The sequence below is a fragment of the Misgurnus anguillicaudatus genome, chromosome 19 (genome assembly GCF_027580225.2).
Source record: "Misgurnus anguillicaudatus chromosome 19, ASM2758022v2, whole genome shotgun sequence".
NCBI lineage: Eukaryota > Metazoa > Chordata > Actinopteri > Cypriniformes > Cobitidae > Misgurnus > Misgurnus anguillicaudatus.
The window spans coordinates 26,617,278-26,638,257 of NC_073355.2; the positions used below are offsets into that span (position 1 = coordinate 26,617,278).

Sequence of the window (20,980 nt, forward strand, 5' to 3'; positions counted from 1 at the left end):
AAAATATCCCTTTTCAGTCTGGTATTGATTTTGAGTCAGTTCTAATAATTTCAGAAATCTCATGGGCTGACAGTATGAAACATTTCACCCACTGTTAAAGTGGTAGAGCTCAAAGATAAAACACCTTGCTTCTTCAACAATAAATTTACAATCAAATTTGATTTGGTAAACCTTTAAATCTTCTACTTATTTTCTTACAATGCCTACAATCCCTCAGGTGTAGCTATTGCAGATGAGTGCGCATATAAGATATGAAACAGCTATGACATTTAACACTTCCTGTTTGCATGACAACTCAACAGATGCATATATTGCTAACAATGTAAACATCTCCTTCTATCAAATGTACAATTTCATCAACCACTTTAAGCCAGCGGAGGTCGGATAAGATCAGAGCAGAGAACCAAGAAACACATTTACAAACTGTGTTGTTTATTGTGCAATTGTAAAAGCTCAATATCAGAGTAATCCTGCATGTTTGTCTGAATTGAGAAATACTGTAGCACACTGTGAGAACTTTATAAGCACACAGATAGTCTTTATAAAGCTCCATAGGTTACCAGCTGTTATTCGTGTGACCTTTCTTGTATGGCATCCTCTTTACTGCTACAGTGTTTATTGTGCATATTGTTGCTTAGCAACTTACATGCATGCATTAGGGTGGGCAGGGGTTGGGCCCTGAACCATAACATTATATTACAGCACTGCTGTGAAGGACAGAATGTGCTTTTCTCATTGGACCACCTCATGGCATGTATATAATGTAATGGCTATTTAACATAACTGCAAGGGGTCATTGGATATCCGTCATGAGAAAAATCTGGAGTTTAAACTGTTCATTTTTATCCACCCCGATGTATCAGAAATATGTCTCAGTTCTATGCTGCCATCTTGTGGCACAATTATACAAGTGGGTGTGGTATTATTTGAGCATGGAAAATAGCATCTGATGATATAGTAAACACATCCAGTGGCCCTTGAAATAATAATAATAATAATAATAATTATATATATATATATATATATATATATATATATATATATATATATATATATATATATATATATATATATATATATATATATATATATATATATATATATACCCTAGTGAAAAATCCAGCAAAGACCAGCATAAGCTGGTAGCTGGTTTTAGCTGGTTTAAGGTGGCAGTAGCTGGTATAAGCTGGTCCTCCCAGCCTGGCAAAGCTGGTCAGGCTGGTGGGTCAGCTGGTTTTCCAGCATGATCAGCTAAGTCCAGTTAGACCATCTTAAAAATTGACCAAAACACAGCTAGACCAGCTTGCTACACCAGCAATATCAGCTAAAACCAAGCTGGGAGACCAGCTATATTAGTCAAAATAACTTCATCTCTTGACCTGAGGTGAATGTTCGAATCCAATCTGTCGAAACATGCAGATATTACAATTTCAAAAACTGCACGTTGCAGTCGTATAAGGTGGTAAATGTCCAGAGGAAAGATAGAGAGCTTGCAGAGAGATATTTAACCATCTCAAAGCAGGGACGCATTTCTCAAAATGCATTTTTGTTGTCTCTAAGGGACTAAGATTCATTTTACATGCATCTTTATCATACAAGATAAATCTTAATTAAACTGCACTGCATGTATCTGCATCACATTGTTTTCTTGCTCCCTGGTTCCACCTGCAGCTCTTCTTATTTTCTACACATCCCTTTTGTCACTAGGCAACCACACAGTCAGTGAATCTAAATCTAAAGCAACAGATGTTTCTATTTTCTGCTTCAAGTCAAATGAAATGTCAAATTCATCCTTTTAATTTTTGTTAAGCATCAATTGGTCATTTATTTTCTCATTATTCGGTTTCAGCTACAAGTGAAAAACAACTGCGTAGTAATTTTACCATCAACAATTGTGCATTTTACACCATGGGAAATGCATTTGTCTCAGCATCAGGTCTAATAACAATAGAGCTGGAGTTATTTTTTGTCACCGATAGATGGCGCTGACGCTGTGTGAACTAGCCACCCCGCGCTCGAGCAGCAGAGATATAGATGGGAGGGTCAGGCCACTGCCGCTCTCACTTTCAAACACACACTCAGTCACTGTATTTCAAACCTGTGCATGGATATAAAGTGAAGGCTGAGATTAGGAGTTGCGTTTATCCCGTTTTAGACGGGTCATGCTGTCTTCGTAAAGGTAATGAGCCGCAAAGCCCTCGGGTCTCGGCTGAGCAGCGCCCACAAACTGCAGCGAAACTGGAATGACTGGCAGCCCAGGTCAGTAGCGCAATTGACGGTTAAGACCTCGCACTATAGACCGAGGCTTCAGCGAGGCCTCGGTCTCGTCTGTCCTTTTAATCGAACACGGCAGTGCTCAGTCTCCACGTGATGAGACATTTTAAAACTGTTACGTTTAATCACACGTCTCGGCATTGTTGTAGATCTAATGTGTGGAAATCTTTCTAAAGTTGCCACGCGGTTGAACTGACAAGCGTCAAACGCTTACGTTCTTTCCCTGTTAGCAAACGCTAGCACATGCTAACCCACAATAATCGCTGAACACTGACGATATTTACAGTGTGGGTGTTCGTTTACTATCTGGATTACATAAAAGGAGCAAAAATGTTATCGGATTTGTTATCGGGATTTGTGTGTCTTTGTCGGACACGATTATGTGTCGTGGCATTCATTTATGGTCTAACGTTATGTGAGAAAACACGCGTGTGGTCCACCAGCTATCTAAACATTAATGCGTTGTTTGACGCCAAACAATTTTGGTGGTTTTGTTGTACGATGTAAACCGTAGACATACAGATAATACTCGTTTTATACGAACTAAAAGCCCTTTAAGTCACTGACTAGAGTTTATTTTTTGGCTATTTAAATTGCCCATAAAGTCTAAATCAGTAACGCTGTAGCCTTTGTACTCTGGTCGTGCAGCCGACCTGATATATAGCTTTAAAAGTTTGCTGAATTTTTGCTACTTTTAAATTTGCGCTTTTTCAGAAAGCATGTAGCAAAGTAGCTACTGAATGTCAAAGTCAGCTTTCTGTATGCTTGTGTTTGTTAGGAAAGCAAACTGACCAGAGGTGAAACAGTGAGTGCGTTGAACTTTATCCGTGTAAACGAAATAATTGGTGAATTAAATCTTCAGTTTTGTGTACCGATGTTTATATAATATAGGAATTAACAGCTAAAACTACTACATGACACAACGAAAAGGAAGGTTGTTCTTTCATTTTAGATGATTATAAATAGTCAGTTCATTGAGTTAAACACCATTCGGATTATTTTGAAGATATTTTCGGGTTACATTATTGTAACCATGTTGAAAATAAAACCGGACAATACATTTAAATAAAGTCGTGTCTTCACAAGTCTCGGATGCTGAAATAATTGTATGAATTGTCTGTGAAGGGTCGCAGAGTTTGTTTTTGTTGATTTTTATTGTATTTCATTATCCATCATCTAGCTGTTGTGAAATCAGACAATGAAATGTTTGTTTTATTGTTTTTGGGGTTATACACACTCGATATTAATGGGTGATTGGCAACAAATATAAAGGGTCTATGTGATGTGTTTGATTAAAAAAAACACCCTCTCGTTTTTTAAGCCCTATGTATTAAACCAAATGTTTGATCTTTTGTTAATGTGACATCACACTGATAAAGCCCTGCCCATGGCTACTGACTGACTGGTTATTTCTGTGTTTGTTAGCATGTTGTAGCACTAATGCTGTTAAAGATGTCTGGGACTGTATTCACATGAATCAGATCTATTTTTAACTGAAAGCACTCACTGTCTTTTGGCAAGGACAGTAGCTCATTTGCATTTAAAGCCACACAAAAGGGGCATTTTCTGACTATAGCAAATGATTTGTGGATTATTTTGAGCTGAAACTTAACAGACACATTTTAGGCATACCTGGGACTTCTATCTACATCATGTAAAAATGGCCATAATAAGTGCCCTCTAAACTTATGTACACAGGGCTCCAGACTGCCACCAAATGGTGGCATTTTGCCACCAATAATTAAGAGTGTGCCACTGAATTTTACATCGTTGCACATGTGCGGATTTCATGTGTATCGGCATCGGCCGATATGTGGCTGCTGTGTTCACCGATTTTTTCCGGCATTATTTACAGACAGTGCTGGAAGCCGCAAGCGATTGCAGGTCATGTGACTAAAAACAACCATTCCATAGCACCCTCACCTGTTTTTACTGCTTGTTAAATATAGTTTTTTTTAAGTTCAATAAATGTTACTTTTTTAAATTGAGACTTGTAACATTTGCCATCATCGTGTCATTTTTATGATGTAAATTGAGTGAGCAAAAGCAGTATCGGCTCAAGAAAATCGGCAGCCTGTATCGGTCGTCGGCTAAGGCTGATGAAACAAAAATCGGCATCTGCACTAAAAAATCCATATCGGTCGATCCCTAGTTAGCATGTTGATTTACGGTGTGTGCCCCTAAATTTTCTGGTTGCGCCCCTAAAATTTTCAGTTGGGGGCCACTGTGCTCCTAGTGAATAAAGTTAGTCTGGAGCCCTGGTACATCATAACTTGGTTTTCACAGGATTTAATGTCCTGCAAAAACCACTCAATGACAAAAACGACACAAAGTTATGCATTTTGTCAGTATGGGTTTCCCTGGGTATTGAGCCCACAACCTTTGTGGTGCTAATGCAATGCTTTATCAGCTGAGCTACAGGGACCGCACAATCATTTTTGTAATTTAGGGATGTGAACACATTCAATGCATTCAATCATTTTTTTAGTTTTTGCTTGGGTATATCCAAACATCCCAATTTGCTCCGTTTCCACAGTGTGTGTTTATCTTTCATTCTTGTTAATCTTATGTATAAACAAAGAGTTTTGTTAACCAATCTCTGGGAGCTTCTAGTGGTGTACATGGGGTCTAAATAATTTTTAATGCCTTTCAGTTTAATTAAAGGAAATCTAATCTCTTGCTCGTAGAGGTTGACTGATATGTGTTTTTCTCGGCCGGTGTCGATACAGATTATTACAGATCTAGTAGACCTATAACTGATATTTTGAACCGATATGTCTGAAGTAAAAATTGAAATTAATGTCAAAATTAAGACACAGACTCTGACAAAACTTTCAATGCTTTGAAACATTTTTCATTCTGACTCCAAGAAATGCTAATTACAACAATCAATAATAACAAAAAAGAGCAGGAAGCACCCATAAACTATATATTCATTAAATCTATAAAAAAGTTATTGAATTGAATAAATTAATTATTTTTTAATTAGAAATCTTGCACATCAATGGATGACCTATCCTATGGATATAACGATTAACTAAACAGTTTTAATTTGTATAATAAGTGAAAATATTTTAATTGCCTTGATAGCTTCATTGTCTATGTTGTTGAAAAATATGCAAATGTTTTCATGAAACTATAACATTAATACCATATTATAGGCACACTTAGTTGGTTCAGTAGCCTATTCCTTAAGTGTATGGCGCCAAGACAGGCATTGAAGCATACCTCTGTGTGTGTGTGTGTATCTGAACATTTATGTGTAATAAATAAGTCTTGAAAAATAACTTAATCTGTCACTTGTTGCAAACAGCTTAAGAGGTGGCTGTGTGCATTTAAATGAGAGCGCACTGACTGAAGATGAAGTGCTCAAGTTCTTTATGCTTTAAAATGTCTTGTATTTTTAAAATGACATGGCTTACAACGAAGTGCAAATGCCAGCTCGGTCAACTGCCCGAAACGCATGCTAAACTCTTGTATCGCAGTGTCCAACTCGCTTGCAGAGCGAAATCATTGTATATGAAGCAGGTCCAGTTAGCAAGTGCTTTCGCCGGTGTCTTCAGACTCCTGCGCTGATTGGCCGGACTCGTGACTCCCAACAAATCAGTTCCGACGGCTCTCCTTGGCTGCATTAGAGCCAGAATAGCTGTAATTGCATACAAATCAGCTTTTAAAATGACCGGTGTCGATAATCGGCAAAATGCTTAATATCGACATAGATAATCGGTCTACCCCTGTTTCTTTGCATAGCATGCCCATGGCCAGGATATTTTCTGTCTTTTGAATCACTGATGGAGTATCAAATTCTTTACAGAGGCGAGAGTGTGTCAGCCAGCCAGGACGGTGTGAAGTGCAGTTTCTCTAGAGACCACGGTTCAGAAGTTCATTTCGAAACTCTGCCCTCTGACCGGCCTGGCACCCCACCACTGCACAATGATGCCTTCACTGCCTCAGACATACTCGAAGAAGGAGGTGTGTACTGCCTGTGTCCTTGCTATGTTGTTTAGCTTTACTTTCATAAGTTAAATTACATCTCATATGTTTTTGTAACTTAAACTATTGCGATTGGTAACAACTAAATAGGGTCTGTGTGATGTTTTTGATCTTTAGAGTTTATCTTTATTGAATCCTAGTCTTTCTCTCTTCTTAAGATTCTGTTTATAGAAAAAGAAAGAGAAAGTAGCCAATGTAATTGTTGTTTGTTTGTTTTGTTTTGGAAGGTCCCTGTTCTTTTGTTTCCTTACCTAACCAAGCTCATGCTTATTTACAAATTACTACATGTAAATCTGGTGGCGTACTGTAAAGCATGGAGAGCTGCATTATTTGTTGTGATTGTATTTTTACTTCATTTAACATTGAGAAAAACGCTTGCTTTTGGCCAATGTTTAAATGCATTCTTTAACATCTGTCAAATTCTTTATAATAGAAATGTTGCATCCCTTGTAATTATTGCTCAAGAACATGCAGAAATTAAACATGTAAACTTAGAGCGGGGGTTAAACTGCTGATACGCTTCACATGTTAAGCAGGGTTCCCGCGGGGTCTTAAAAAGTCTTAAAAAGTCTGAAATTTAGAAAGTTAAATTTAAGGCCATAAAAAGTCTTAAAAATGGCCAGATTTTCACCCTAGGTCTTAAATTTAATTAACCCAAGTATTTAATTTCTTACCTCCATTTATTCCCGAAAAGGTTGTCCGAAAAAAATAAAATGGTAAATTAAAATGCCTCAGTGACGGAGGAAGAATGTATTTGATGGGTGGGCCTCTAAAAAGAAAAGTTCTGCAATTTGCGTGTCACTGAATGTCTCTTCAATCCAGTTTTTAATTATTTTTTAAAGAGAATACAAATGTAGGCTATTATAATCCACGCAATTCATGCCATAAGCTATATATTTCAGATGTTGTGATCCGACATACTGTAGGTTTGGCGAGAAAAATCTTTTCTGTGTTAATTTAACCAACTAGCCCGTGGCTTACTAGAGCATTTGCAAGGTTCTGAAACAGAGGACCCAGAAGCAAAAAAATCAACACTGCTTTATTGAAAATCAACTTAAACAGTCAGGCCGTCAAGTCCTGCGCCATCAACAATGAGTCAACTTTAGTGTTACACAGTTTTCATATGCAGCCTACAAATGCAACCTCTGGAGGCTACAGCCTTCGGATTTAGAAACGGCCTTGTTTGCAACACACAACAAACCACGAACAGCCTTTTAATAGTAAATTTCCTTTTCATTTCATTATTGTGTAATTAGAGAGGGGAATAAATGCGATGGCGGTATAGTGCATATTTATGCACATAACGTATGGGTGGAGAAAGTGTAAAACATGTTAACAAGCCACATATCAGCAGCTGACTATACTGATCTTCCCATATTAGTGGATTTTATTTGTCAAAAAATAAATAAATAAATAAATAAACAAAGATATAATAAAAATATAATGTTTTGAGAATTTCTGAGATCATTGTGCCGCTTTGGTCCTAGGGGCTGTCCACACAGAGACGCGTATCACTGCATACGTATAAATTTGTTATCGTATTGGCGTTTCATCCACACGGATCCGGGATTTTGGGAGACTGAATCCGCTATTTTTTGAAACCGGGTCCTAAAGTGGATAAATCTGAAACCGACATCCTTGCGGTTTCGTCTGTACAGCCAATCCGTATATTTTGTGAAGCGAAAACGTCATCACATCACGTGTCGGAAGCGTCACACGTAACAGCAACAACAATAACGGTGGACTACGTGATTGTGTTCGTGCTACAGAAGCTACTAAAGCCTACTAGCTTTATTACAGCAAAATCTATTGCTTCTATGCAATTGTGGTGAGCAACAAGCGATAATGGACAACACCATACGTTGGTTATCTGCATGCTCAAAGTCTTCTTCTCCGTGTATAGTGTATATCTGTGGCAGAATTACAGCGCCCCATACTGGTCCGGCATATATACTACACCGCTTTCAGTCGGTTTCAGTGGTTTCGTGTTTACGGATTATTTTTTTAGAGCAAGAAAAAAAATGATCGGATAGGGAATGCACCGGCTTCGTGTGGACATAGCCTTAAATTTCACTCATAATGGTCTTAAAAAGGTCTTAAAAAGTCTTAAATTTGACTTGGTGAAACCTGCAGGAACCCTGTTAAGGATAAACAGTCAAACACAATGCTCCTCTGACTTTATATGGGTTCCCAAATGAACATTATTGGACACGCAAACAAAAAAGAACTACAGTAAATGACAGATGATAATGAATGCACTGTAAAAGCTTTCGCCACAAAGTCAAATTTATGCTGAGATCAGCTGTGATGAGAAATCACGTGACTTTTTAATATGACTTCACGCCCCATTGAACACTAAAAAGTTATCATTCTTAGACTTTCAGGGTTTGATTCATGTAGTTTTTATCTCATAAATATACCTAAACTAATTTCATTTTTTGACCCTCAGGGTTTTCCGCAGAAAATTTGATTGCAACAGGGACAAGGGCGGGGTGTATGCGTCATGATGAAAATTAAAATATATTTTTTAAAACATTCAAATAAAACTTAATTTTGAAGAAACTATGACAAAAAATGCACACATACTCGATCATAATGAATTAAATGTTTTTAACAGATACCTCTAATGAGAATAGCTGCGTGATGAAGTGAAATTAAAGGGTTAATAAACACAAGCTAAAGCAGATGGCGAACGATGATAGATAGCGCAAAAATTGTAAAAAAAAAAAAATATTTCCCACTATAAATTACATTATCTTAAAGGCGTGTAAATAATGCCCATAAATAAAGTGAGCAAGAGCGCTCAACAATTATACAATGAAACCTAGCTAGCAGGTTGCTCAAACAACAAAATCACCAGCTTACTTACTTTAAAACTGCAAGAACTATAGACTAATACAATAACAGGGTTAAATAACCCCAAAACATAAATCCACTTACAGTTTTCACGGACACACGTTTTCTCAACTGGCTATCCTCCAGACATGACGGACCATGGGCCTCTCATTTGGGCCGTGTGGCACGCGTCCCCCCTCGCGGTGTGATGTGCGTACGAGTTATTCTCGGAGGTTCACTTGACCGTCTTTTGTGCAGCAATATTTTTTATTTTTTGGACGACCTAGTTAAGGCGATGGGGTACCAAGCTTAGGCGGGCCGCCTTAACTGAAATGTGCTGCGGGAAACGCTGTCCCTACTTTGTTTGTTAGATTCCAAATGTCATAACCCATGTCTTTTAACTCAAGTAAACTGGCAGTGTTTCTTTTTGTAGGTGGATATGATGCTGATGGAGGCCTCTCTGAAAATACTTATGGTTGGAAGTCGCTGGGGCAAGAGTTGAGAATCAATGATGTGACTACTGATATAACTACTTTTCAGCATGGAAACCGTGCTTTAGCTACTAAGGACATGAGGAAATCACAGGGTACATGTCAATATTCTGCAATACTTTGAAAGCAAGGAGAAATTTTGGACCAAACTAAACTCAATCCCAACATATTAATTTATTTAATCATATTCTGTTTTCCCAGACCGACCGTTGGCTCACTCTGAGGAGTCTCGTCTGGCTAATCTTCTGCGGCGAGCATCACGAGAAGATGACCGGGAACGTAGACTGGCCACCATGAAACAATTGAGGGAGTTCATTGTGCACTCTGAAAATAAAGTGGTAGGATCTTACTGCGAAAACTGATTTATTTGTGTACCTAGTGAGTCGAGGACTCTTAAAATGAAACCGTTACGGTTTTGTAATTTGTGTTGTTTGCATGCATAAATTACAGGTCCTCGTGAAGCAGTTGGATACTATTTTGAGCACCCTGAATGATATATTGAATGAGAGGTATGATTGTGCACTGTTTTTTTTTTAAGCATTGGGTGTTGTCCAAGCACACTGCATTGTATTTGTCAAAATGTGATTATACAAGGTAACCCACTGGGGTTAATAATAAAGCACTTGTCGGCTAGTTTTCAAATGTAAAGACTTTTGATAAACGTGTCCATTCAATTCGACATGTGGGTCCTAAGTGTTTCTCTTTGTCCATGCAGTAGTAAGCTCCTGCAGGAGCTCAGACAAGAGGCTGCATGCTGCCTGGGATTACTGTGTGCCGCTCTCAGTTATGAAGCCGAGAGGATCTTCAAGTGGATGTTCCTCAAGTTCAGTGTGTCCACAAAGGATGAGGTGAAGCTTCTTTACCTGGTGGCAGTGCACAAGGCACTTGAAACTGCAGGGGAGAAGAAGGCTTTTTCAACCGTAATGCAGGTATTTATTTAGCCACAGATGAGAATCTTTACATATGAGCTATTTCTGTGCCCACCCTGTGAAAATGTTTGACAACTTTTGTTACTCAGTTGGTGATGAGCAGCCTTCAGTCTATCTTGGAGAACTTGGACACGCCAGAACTGTTGTGCCAAAGTGTGAAGTGTATTTTGTTGGTGGCCCGCTGTTATCCACACATATTCAGTACCAATTTCAGAGTAAGAAGACAGCTTTACTTGATCTGACTCATTTTGTCTAAACTAATTTGCATGATCTAGCACTTACACAGCTTTACGTTTAAAGTTGTATAAAAATCTATGTTATAATTGGATATTTAGGAGCTTTATGGTTTTTAGGGGCTTTTCTACATGTAAATAAACCGTTTTTTTTTTTTGTGTATTTTTAGGATACAGTGGATATCTTGGTGGGTTGGCATATAGATCACACTCAAAGACAGTCTCTTACTCAACAGGTGTCGGGTAAGATTTGTATTTTTAGTTATTTGATTTTCATTTAGAATGTAAATGTTTCCATCTAATCTGTCTCATTGAGGCTGTTTACACTTGGCATTAACATGCGTTTTCATCGATTGGATCACAAGTGGATGACGTTAATGCCAGGTGTAAACTGTGTTCAAAACGTTTTGAGCTCGTCCACTTTCGACCACTTTTAACCACATTCAGAGGTGGTCGAAACCCCTTTCAATCAGATTGCTTTTGTAGTGTAAACGCATATGTGGTTGAATGTGATCGAACAGCATGCGACCGCCTTCTCTTCACCCATTTATCTAATCGGAAGTACTGAAAACAATGTTTTATGTCTTTTCTGACTTCTGGCACTAGGGCTGAACGATTTGGGTAATTTTTCCCATTGCGATTATTGATGCTAATATTGCGATGTGCGGTTGCGATTATAATAAATGGTATCATGAGTCAACTTGATAGGTTTTAAGGAACATCCACACACAGTTTAGTGACAATGCTAAAATGTGTATTTGTAAAACTAGAAATGTTTTCAAATTGCCACGTGATGTAGCAACTGCTCAGTGTCAGTAATCCTAAATCCAAAATACTGCCATATAACAGACGTAGAGTTTTTTTTTAGCTACCAAATCACTGTCAATCTCCTCTGCATTCATCTTCGCTCTGGTATTTCTGCGCTGCGCACACACAAGTGACGACGCACGCCACACACTTGCATGCCACACGTGCACTGCCTTTTTTTTGTTTGTTTTTCCTTTCTTTTTTTTAAACGGCAAGGAAAATCGTCAAACTGTTATCAGAAAGTTAGTGTTAACAAGTCCACACATTTATTTATTTAATATAATTGCAACATTTTGCTGTCATATAATCGCACAGGCTGACATCGCGATTGCGATGCGATTAATTGTGCAGCACTTTCTGGCACGAACACACGGTGTCCTATTTTTAGCCTTTCATTGATAAAAAAGGCGGCTGATCTCCGCAGTTTCATTTTGCAAGCATGTGAAAGTTGCGCAATCTTATTTCATTAATTGCGCTGAAAATTCAGAGAAAGCTCTAACATGTACAAAACACTGTGCAGCATGTTTACATACAACACAAGCAGCAGACCCTGACATAATATTAATTCGCAACAACCATATAAACCCGTCATTACTCCCGCTCGCATTTGAATGACAGCGGAGAGACTCGCCCACCGTATCGACAGACCACCCCCTCACAGTATTCAGGACAGAAGCGGTCGAAAGTGGACAAAAGAGACGTATTTAAATGCAAGGTGTAAACGTGAGTGTCTTTCTAGGCTGGCTACAAAGTCTGGAGCAATTTTGGGTGGCAGATTTGGCCTTTTCAACCACCCTGTTGGGTCAGTTTTTGGAAGATATGGAGGCTTATGCAGAGGTAATATTGCTTATAGATTCATCTCGTTTTACTCAAATTTGGTAGATTTTGAAGTCACTCAAGTTCTGCTGGTGTCCTTTGTAGGATTTGAGTCACGTTGGATCTGGAGAATCAGGGGATGAGGACATTCCCCCACCCACAGTGTCCCTGCCAAAGCTGGCAGCCCTTTTAAGAGTCTTTAGCACTGTTGTGCACAGCATCGGAGAGCGATTCAACCCTATCCGAGGACCCCCAATCACAGAGGCATATGTCACTGATGTTAGTGTCCAGCAATTTCATAACAAATGGATTTTGAGTGTTATTTTGAGAGTATTCATGTTCTCACTCTTTTCACGACAGGTTTTGAATCGCGTTTTGGCTTGCGTCACCACAGCCAAGCAGGTGTTGTTCTCAGAGGTGATGCTGACTGCAGGAAACGAATGCGTATGTGTTCTGATGGTGAGCATGGACCTGGGCAGTCAGCTGATTGATGCTGTTATCTCTTATGGACTGGACCAGCTGGACAGCTGCCAGTGCTGCGGATCAGAATACAGCATGTCCGTCCTCACTCTCCTAACTCTGGTAAGAATTTACTATGACTGACAGGTAAACAATATTAATGCTAAGCCTGGATTTAATTAAAGGTTTTTGCATATATCTTTTTTGTATAAATGCTAGCTGTGTAATCCTTATCGTTTTAAAGTTTCTATGCAATTGACTTTCATAAAATATAATGCATTTGTTTTGTTTGGGACTTTGTAGGTTGTCGACCACATAAACACTAAACTCCCAGCCACATTTGTGGAAAAGTTGTTGGCCCCAAATTCTCAACTATTGGAGCTGCGTTTCCACCGAGAACGAGAAGTATGATGAATGCTATCTCTGTTGTGTAAATTCACACAGTGTGTCAAATAAACAGCTTTGAGTTAATAATTGTCGAATGGTTTTGTGTCACAGGTGATGGCTGCAGCACATGGCGTATATCATGCTGTGCTGAGCTTGAAAAACATCCCCATCCTGGAGGCAGCCTATAAACTAGTTTTGGGTGAGATGGGTTGTGCATTGAACAGTTTGCTGACTCCTCTGGGTCTGCCTGCTACCTGCCCCCATATACAACATACTGCCTTCAGCCAACTACAGTTCAGCCCAGAGAGAGCAGAGTTCATCCTAATCTTCAACCTCAGTGCTCTCACAACCATCGGCAACACCAAAAACTCACTCATCGGGGTCAGTATTAATTTACTCCTTGGGATTGTTTTTCTGGAGTGAGATGCTGTTACTGTTTGTCATGTATGCACAGTACTAGCAGCATTTTTTGAAACAATGCTTGAGAAACTACACAAGTAACTACAATAAATTGGCTTATGTTTTGCAGATGTGGGCTTTGTCACCTACTGTGTTTGCCCTGCTCAGTCAGAATCTGGTTGTGGTTCACTCTGATTTGGCCGTCCATCACCCTGCGGTTCAATATGCAGTTCTCTACACCCTCTACTCCCACTGCACCAGGTAACAATGCAACATGCAGGGTTCCCACGGGTCCTTAAAATCCTTGAAAGTTTGTGAATCTGGGGGGGGGGGGGATTCAAGGCCCTGGGAACTTTTTAAAAATATACATGTATAGACGGTTTCATCGGACGCACGTGCGCTGACGCGATACACGTCCGGATCCGAACTTTACTTCCGGTTTCTTTTTTTAAATGGTCTGACTAGTTGCTAAACTGATCTCTTGAACAAATGCCTCATCGAAAATAACAAATGTTTTGGTTTCCCAAGTAATCTATGTGTTGTTTTTTTGCTTGTTATATAAATAAACTACGTTTAAAGAACTTTGTTGTTATTTAGGGTGTTTTCACATATACACTGTTTAGGTCGGCCCAAATGACGTGTCGTTCTGAGTACGGTTCGTTTGGTTCAGTGTGAACACAACAGCCGCACTCGGGTGCGCACTAAACGACCGCTCCGAGACCACTCTAAACAGGTGGTCTCAGAGCGGCTATCCCCAAACTCTGGGGCGACCCACCTGTGTTGTGAACACTGCCGAACCTCGGGCCGAACCAAATACAGGAAGTTCTCCACATGTTTGAGCCACTGGGCTTCCGTTGTGACGTGAGCCGGGTGTTATATTGTGGGTTAACAACAAACAAGCCAGTCCTGGTCCGTTGCAGATATTCGCTGTCTCCTTTATGTTTGAGCTGATGATTTTATAAATGCATAGCTGTCCTCCACACACAAATAGTGACATTACGGGCTTTTTAGCAAACGGCTCCGTGAGAAAGGCTTTAATAGAACAGCTACGCAATTTCGCGTTAAAGCTAAGAAACTTCGCAAAGACGTGCATCGTTTATCTCCACATCTTGATAGCTGCGCTCTCCCGGTCAGGCTGGTTGTCGTGGAAACGTGGGGTTGGTCATGAGACGGTAAGAGCTGTCAGAGACCAATGACAGCACTGACCGTTGTCACGTGGTGTACGGTGCGGCATTTCGAGTACAGTAAAAAAAATATGTGAACACGGACCGCACTAACTGAAAAATGATACAATGTATTTTGGTGCGCTCCGAGGCCGCACCAACATATGTGAAAACACCCTTATTCTTAGCGGAGTTTACCGGAAGTTACATGCGGACCACGACAGCCGCTTGTTTATGTTGTTACTGCTGAAACAGTCTATAGATACAGGTCATTGAAAATGCTTGAATCTATTTTATGCAAGAAGTTTTCTGAAAAAAAATTATTCCCTGTGTAGTGTAGGATAATATCATAAAAATTTTAGAATTTTAGACTTGTTCACTTTAAATGCTTATATCTTCTGTATGCGAATGTTGATTCATACCAAAATGTTTTTTTTGCATAGTTGTGTTTGACAAATGAAAACGTCTCTGGTTACGTATGCATCTGTTGTTCCCTGAGAAGGGAACAAGACGCTGCGTCTCCCTTGCCATACTTCCTGCGTCCCTGTAACGCCGTCTTTGGCAATATTTCAGATAGCAATATACTTCATGGCACCCTGTCATTGTTATTAAGCCTCACACACAATGTAACCTTGCTCTCACTTGAAATGTGTCCCCACATTTAGTCCTTGAATTTGAGGGTATTGGACCTGGAAAGTCTTTGAAAGGTCCTTGAATTTGAAGTTAACTAAGGTGTGGGAACCCTGTTTCTGGGAAAATGTATAGGATTTCCATGCCTGTAAAAAACCCTGGGAGTGTCAGTAAATTTTTCAGTATTGTTTTCCAGGCCTAGTTTACCCAATGATTAAACACCCGTTCTTTTTCTCATATTCATGTTGTTTCAAATGTGTAGTTTTTATATATATATATATATATATTTTTTATATATAAACTAAAATACTTATATGAAGTATGAAGCAATAGATATATATGTTTGTGAATAATTTTTTCTAATTTAATTTTTAGTGAATCTGAATTTATCCAGTGACCCTACAAAACTCCCAAGGGGTAGATCCCCTATTTATCATTAATTGGGATTGTACTTGGCCCTCTGCGTACACAGTAATGTTATTGATATTACAAAAAAATTCGATTCAACTTCATTGTTGTAGTGCAGAGTAAAAGTACAGGACCAATGAAATGCACTTACTTACAATGACGGCAGTAAAAAGCTTATAGTAATGGAAATAAATGATCAATCTTAAAGTCAGTGCAGTTTCTTAAATTGTTGTTTTATGATTGCATCAATAGGGCCCGAGCAGGCCAGAATGGCTTGCACCGTGGGTGCAAAGCCCTATTGTTTCGCTTTGTTATTCATCCAAATGTCAAGCTCCCCCTCTCCTTTTTTTTTTTTTTTTTTTGTTTCCCAAGGCATGATCATTTTATTTCAAGCAGCCTGAGCTCCTCATCCCCATCCCTTTTCGACGGTGCTGTCATCAGCACAGTTACCACGGCAACCAAAAGACATTTCAGCACGCTCCTTAATTTGCTGGGTATGCTGCTCGGCAAGGATCACGTCAACCCTGAGGCGAGGTACACAGCTCACATTGCCTCACTTGTAATGATGTCTGTTGTGATTTTAATTAATCTGAACTACTGGCTCCTTAAGCTGCAATAATCACTTACACTGAGTGTAATTACACCTTTCTTTAAACATCCTTACTTGTTTTCTTTATAAATGGCAACAGGATTAAGGTAAATTAGATATTGTGTGTAATTCGCTTAAATTAGCAAAAGACTATAACTTTTTTTTTCAACCTTTTCAGGAGGCTGTTACTGGCCTGGTCATTAGAGGTGTCTATGATGATGAAGAAATCGGAAACATACTCCCCACTGTTCTCACTCCCATCATTTCATAAATTCTGCAAAGGGTTGCTGGCAAATAGTGAGTAGATGTTGATTTTGGCCTAATGTGTTTTGAGGTAGTGAAGACAAAACTTGTTTACAAGTGTTAAAGTAACTGTTCAGATCAGTAAGGGTTAAAGGAATAGTTCACCCATAAAGAGTTTTTTGTCATTATTTACCCTCATGTAAAACCAAGGAATGTTGAGGTCTTTTTACCATATAATAAAAGTAAGTAGCCTCAGAAATGCTCAATACAATTATCTTGCTTTATTCCATGTCTTGACAGAATAAATGACAATTTTTGTTTTTTTGTGTGTGAACATTTGGATTAAGGTTTTAGCATCTTGTAGCTGTGTTGAATTAATGAATGAATAATAATAATAAAGTGGTGATTTTCTTCTCTGAAGCCTTGAATGAAGACCCCACAATATGTCTGCAAGCGTGTAACAGCCTACAGGTTCTGTCAACCTCCTTGTCCACAGAGCTTCTCCAGAGGTATTCACACATTCTGTCCCTGCAGGAACGCTCATTAAAGTTGCAAGTTTTCCTTCTTCGGCTCTTGGCAGGTGAAACGTTGTGTTTGATCAGCACCGCTTCGCTCTCCTCTCTCTGTGCAGGTGTGTGGACGTGTGCCGAGTTCAGTTAGTCCACTCAGCAGCGCGAGTCCGGCAGGCTTTCGGAAAATTGCTGCGATCCATTCCCATGCACGTTGCGTTAAGGTAGGCCAGACTTCTGTCGGGAATCCAATCCAATAGTAAACAAAGTGGAAAAAATCTCACGTCATAGTTACACCTCCAGCTGTAGTTGATGCGATGATAATTGTCAGGTTGTCTCCCAGCAGCGCTCGTAGTCATTCTGAGATAAATGAGATCTCACTGGCCATCCGCCGACACATGAGCAAAGTGCCTAGCAACACCTTCCACCCACAGGACTTCTCGGACCTCATTGGGTTTATACTGTACGGAACGGTCCACCGCGGCGGGTGAGTGGGCAGCTGAGAATTTTTCATTAATTTTGACGAGCGGCCATTTTGTTTCTTTTTTCGCACCTTGGTAGAAACACATTGGTGCATGTTTGATGTTTTTAAAAGAATATCAAGTCTTTGTAGATGTAATATTGTTACTAGATCTAAGTAAATAAACCAGTTGTGCTGAGCTAGTTATTATTTACTGTGAATCTTATCTTACTTTTGTGTGATTTGCAGTAAGGAGCCATGGTTGGAGAGGCTCTACCACAGCTGTCAGCGGCTGGAGAAGAAGGACTCGACCTTGGTTCCTCGTGCCCTGCTGAAGATAGAGGCTGTGCTGTGGCAGTGGGCTGTGTGGGAGGCTGCACAGTTCACTGTACTGTCCAAACTCCGCACCCCTCTGGGAAGAGCCCAGGACACATTCCAGACCATAGAAGGAATGAGCTGTTTTTTTTTTTTAATAAGTACTTTTGGATGTACATAACAAAGCACTCAATGTCTTAAATGATATGAAAATAATGCACATCCAAGGTCATAATGCAGCAAAGCGGAGTGCCGTTATATAACGGGTGCATTATTTTCAGATGTAGTTCCACTTATAGCACGGTTCCCTCAGACGTTGCTTTGTTGGTTATTTTAAAACATTTGACAGGCAGGTGTGCGTTTATGGAAAGATAATGCTCAACCAATCACAACAAAGCATTCAATAGCCCAATCGTATAATATAAAAATGAAGAACAGTGGAAATGCGGAAACAGAAGTGCAAATTTGCTTTGTAAGGTGATAATGGTTGGACAAAGCAGTAGTGCATCATTACTAGAAATTCACACTGGAATTTTTTGGAATTCCCAAATTATTAGAGCCTTAAAGCCCATGGATAACTATTTAGTTTGTGATCTTATGTCTGAAATGGCAAGTGAGCATCAGTGTAGTGATTACACACTCTCATGCAGTTAAACTCACTGTGTGTCTGTGTTGGTTGTAGGAATGATTCGCAGTCTGGCGGCTCACAGTCTGAACCAAGAACAGGAGTTGAGTCAGTGGAGCGGAGGAGAAAGTGATGAGGGTCACCACACCAATCAGCTCCGTCTGGCTCTGCTGCTGCAGTTCCTGGAGAACCTGGAGAAACTTATGTATAATGCTTATGAAGGCTGTGCCAGCGCTCTCACAGCACCACCTAAGGTCTGTACTCAGTTTGCTTGTTTATTTAATTGGACAAAATATTTATAGTGCAAGGTCAATACTTGTACTCCTTATTTTTAGGAAATCAAATAACAAGTACATACCTACATACACTCACCTAAAGGATTAGAAGTAACACCTGTTCAATTTCTCATCAATGCAATGGTGTGGGGAATGTTTTCTTGGCACACTTTAGGCTCCTTAGTGCCAATTGGGCATCGCTTAAATGCCACGGCCTACCTGAGCATTGTTTCTGACCATGTCCATCCCTTTATGACCACCATGCATGTACCCATCCTCTGATGGCTACTTCCAGCAGGATAATGCACCATGTCACAAAACTTGATCATTTCAAATTGGTTTCTTGGACATGACAATGAGTTCACTGTACTAAAATGGCCCCCACAATCACCAGATCTCAACCCAATAGAGTAGGGCTGTTGAAACGAATTTCAGTAATCAAATATAATTCGAATATTAAAAAAATTAATACTAATCGAATGTTAAAACTACTATTCGAATGGGATTAAAAAAAAATTAATTTAAATTTTTTTATGTGTTCACTATCTAACGCATTTATGCTGTTAAATACCGCTAGCTACCTCGACCCGCGTTTCCATCGGCTAATTCATTTGAAACGAGACCAGCAGCAGGAGGTACGTGAGAAAGAGAAAGCGGAGCTGATAGCGATTGCGGAGGAAGGTTATGAGGAAGACGAGAATGGAGCAGCCAAGGTGAAGAGGACAGTGTCAGGAGAAAACCGCTCTCAGTGCTATGGGCGACCATTTTGGGAATGTCTTTAATGCTAATTTGTTTGGATAAGTTTGTCTTTTTGACCAGTGACAAAATACTTGTTCAAGATCACACTTCCTCTAAGGTGTGTTTAAATGAAAAAAGAATAGTGAAATTGGAGGCCAGGGGATGTGTGTGCTGTGTGTAAGTATTGTATGCGATCAACGCAGCCCTCATACGTGAACAAAGAGAACTGCGTTGATAATGAAATTGTTCATTAAAGTTGACAACTTTGTTAATTTTGTGTCTAAGCTTAATCATTAATTAGCAAGAAAGCTATCACCTGTTATTAAATAATGACATGTTTATTAGTAATACTGCAATGTCTTCTAGTGGACATAATTTAAAACAAGTCAACTATACGAGCTCATAGTGGCATTGGCAATGCATAAGCCCGTTTTTACAATGTGTGTAGATAGATACATAGTAAATATTAATATGTCAAATTTGAGCATTAAATGATCGATTATAAATCGAATATTAAAAAAAAAATAATGAATGAAATTCGAATGGGATAGTAGAGGAAGATTGACAGCCCTACAATAGAGCATCTTTGGGATGTGGTGGAACGGGAGCTTCGTGCCCTGGATGTGCATCCCACAAATCTTTATCAACTACAAGATGCTATCCTATCAATATGGGCCAACATTCCTAAAGAATGCTTTTAGCACCTTGTTAAATCAGTTCTGAAGGAGAAAGGGGGTCAAACACAGTATTAGTATGGTGTTTCTAATAATCCTTTAGCTGAGTGCATACTAAAAAGTGAAATTTATTAACTTGGAGTATGCTATGCTAGCAACCACAAACCCCTTTGGTGTCTTTAAAACTGTTCAGTGGAGAAAAACACTAGATCATTAGGTTTTGTTTTGTTCCTTATTTAGGGCATTAGGACCTTTTTCTACACAAACCGACAGACGTGCCAGGATTGGCTGACTAGAATTCGTTTGGCACTAATGAGGGTAGGCCTTCTTTCTGGTCAGCCAGCTGTCACTGTTCGTCACGGCTTTGACCTGCTTACTGAGATTAAGAACAGCAGTACACAGGTGAGACTTTAACCGGATACCTGTATGCTACCAGCATCGCACCAGTATGTGTGATGTCAATCATGTGGAATAGCTGCTGCTCCAAACTCATAACATTTTAAAATTTAATCCCTGTACTGCTTTTTCTGTAGGGTCCAGAGATGGAGGTGCCAGTCACCATGCTTGTGGAGGCGTTGTGTGAGCTGCGATGCCCAGAGGCCATACAAGGTCTGGCAGCCTGGAGTCTCGCCAACAATGGCAAGAGCCTGGGCTGGCTGAGCTCAGTGGCTCTCCAAGCGGAGGGAAAGTAAGTGGGGTTTTTTTTGTGCCCTAAAAATCCTAGTGTA

General features: G+C 39.6%; 1 protein-coding gene across 2 annotated transcripts in view; it reads left to right on the forward strand.

Moving 5' to 3' along the window:
* Positions 1–2,004: 2,004 nt before the first annotated feature.
* The window catches only part of smg1 (SMG1 nonsense mediated mRNA decay associated PI3K related kinase), a 35,782-nt gene continuing 16,806 nt past the window's right edge, over positions 2,005–20,980 (forward strand). Inside the window, exons 1-23 of one of the 2 annotated variants that reach the window (XM_073857283.1) lie at positions 2,005–2,259; positions 6,089–6,246; positions 9,536–9,688; positions 9,795–9,931; positions 10,044–10,102; positions 10,309–10,522; positions 10,612–10,737; positions 10,926–10,998; positions 12,302–12,399; positions 12,484–12,657; positions 12,739–12,960; positions 13,141–13,242; positions 13,336–13,605; positions 13,754–13,884; positions 16,197–16,358; positions 16,592–16,710; positions 17,078–17,165; positions 17,288–17,389; positions 17,509–17,652; positions 17,875–18,072; positions 18,621–18,819; positions 20,493–20,654; positions 20,786–20,940. In XM_073857283.1, coding sequence (XP_073713384.1) covers positions 2,183–2,259; positions 6,089–6,246; positions 9,536–9,688; positions 9,795–9,931; positions 10,044–10,102; positions 10,309–10,522; positions 10,612–10,737; positions 10,926–10,998; positions 12,302–12,399; positions 12,484–12,657; positions 12,739–12,960; positions 13,141–13,242; positions 13,336–13,605; positions 13,754–13,884; positions 16,197–16,358; positions 16,592–16,710; positions 17,078–17,165; positions 17,288–17,389; positions 17,509–17,652; positions 17,875–18,072; positions 18,621–18,819; positions 20,493–20,654; positions 20,786–20,940 — 3,323 coding nt within the window. In that variant the 5' untranslated portion in view covers positions 2,005–2,182. The remainder of the gene's footprint in view (positions 2,260–6,088; positions 6,247–9,535; positions 9,689–9,794; positions 9,932–10,043; positions 10,103–10,308; positions 10,523–10,611; positions 10,738–10,925; positions 10,999–12,301; positions 12,400–12,483; positions 12,658–12,738; positions 12,961–13,140; positions 13,243–13,335; positions 13,606–13,753; positions 13,885–16,196; positions 16,359–16,591; positions 16,711–17,077; positions 17,166–17,287; positions 17,390–17,508; positions 17,653–17,874; positions 18,073–18,620; positions 18,820–20,492; positions 20,655–20,785; positions 20,941–20,980) is intronic. The other variant, XM_073857284.1, reaches the window with a different exon arrangement.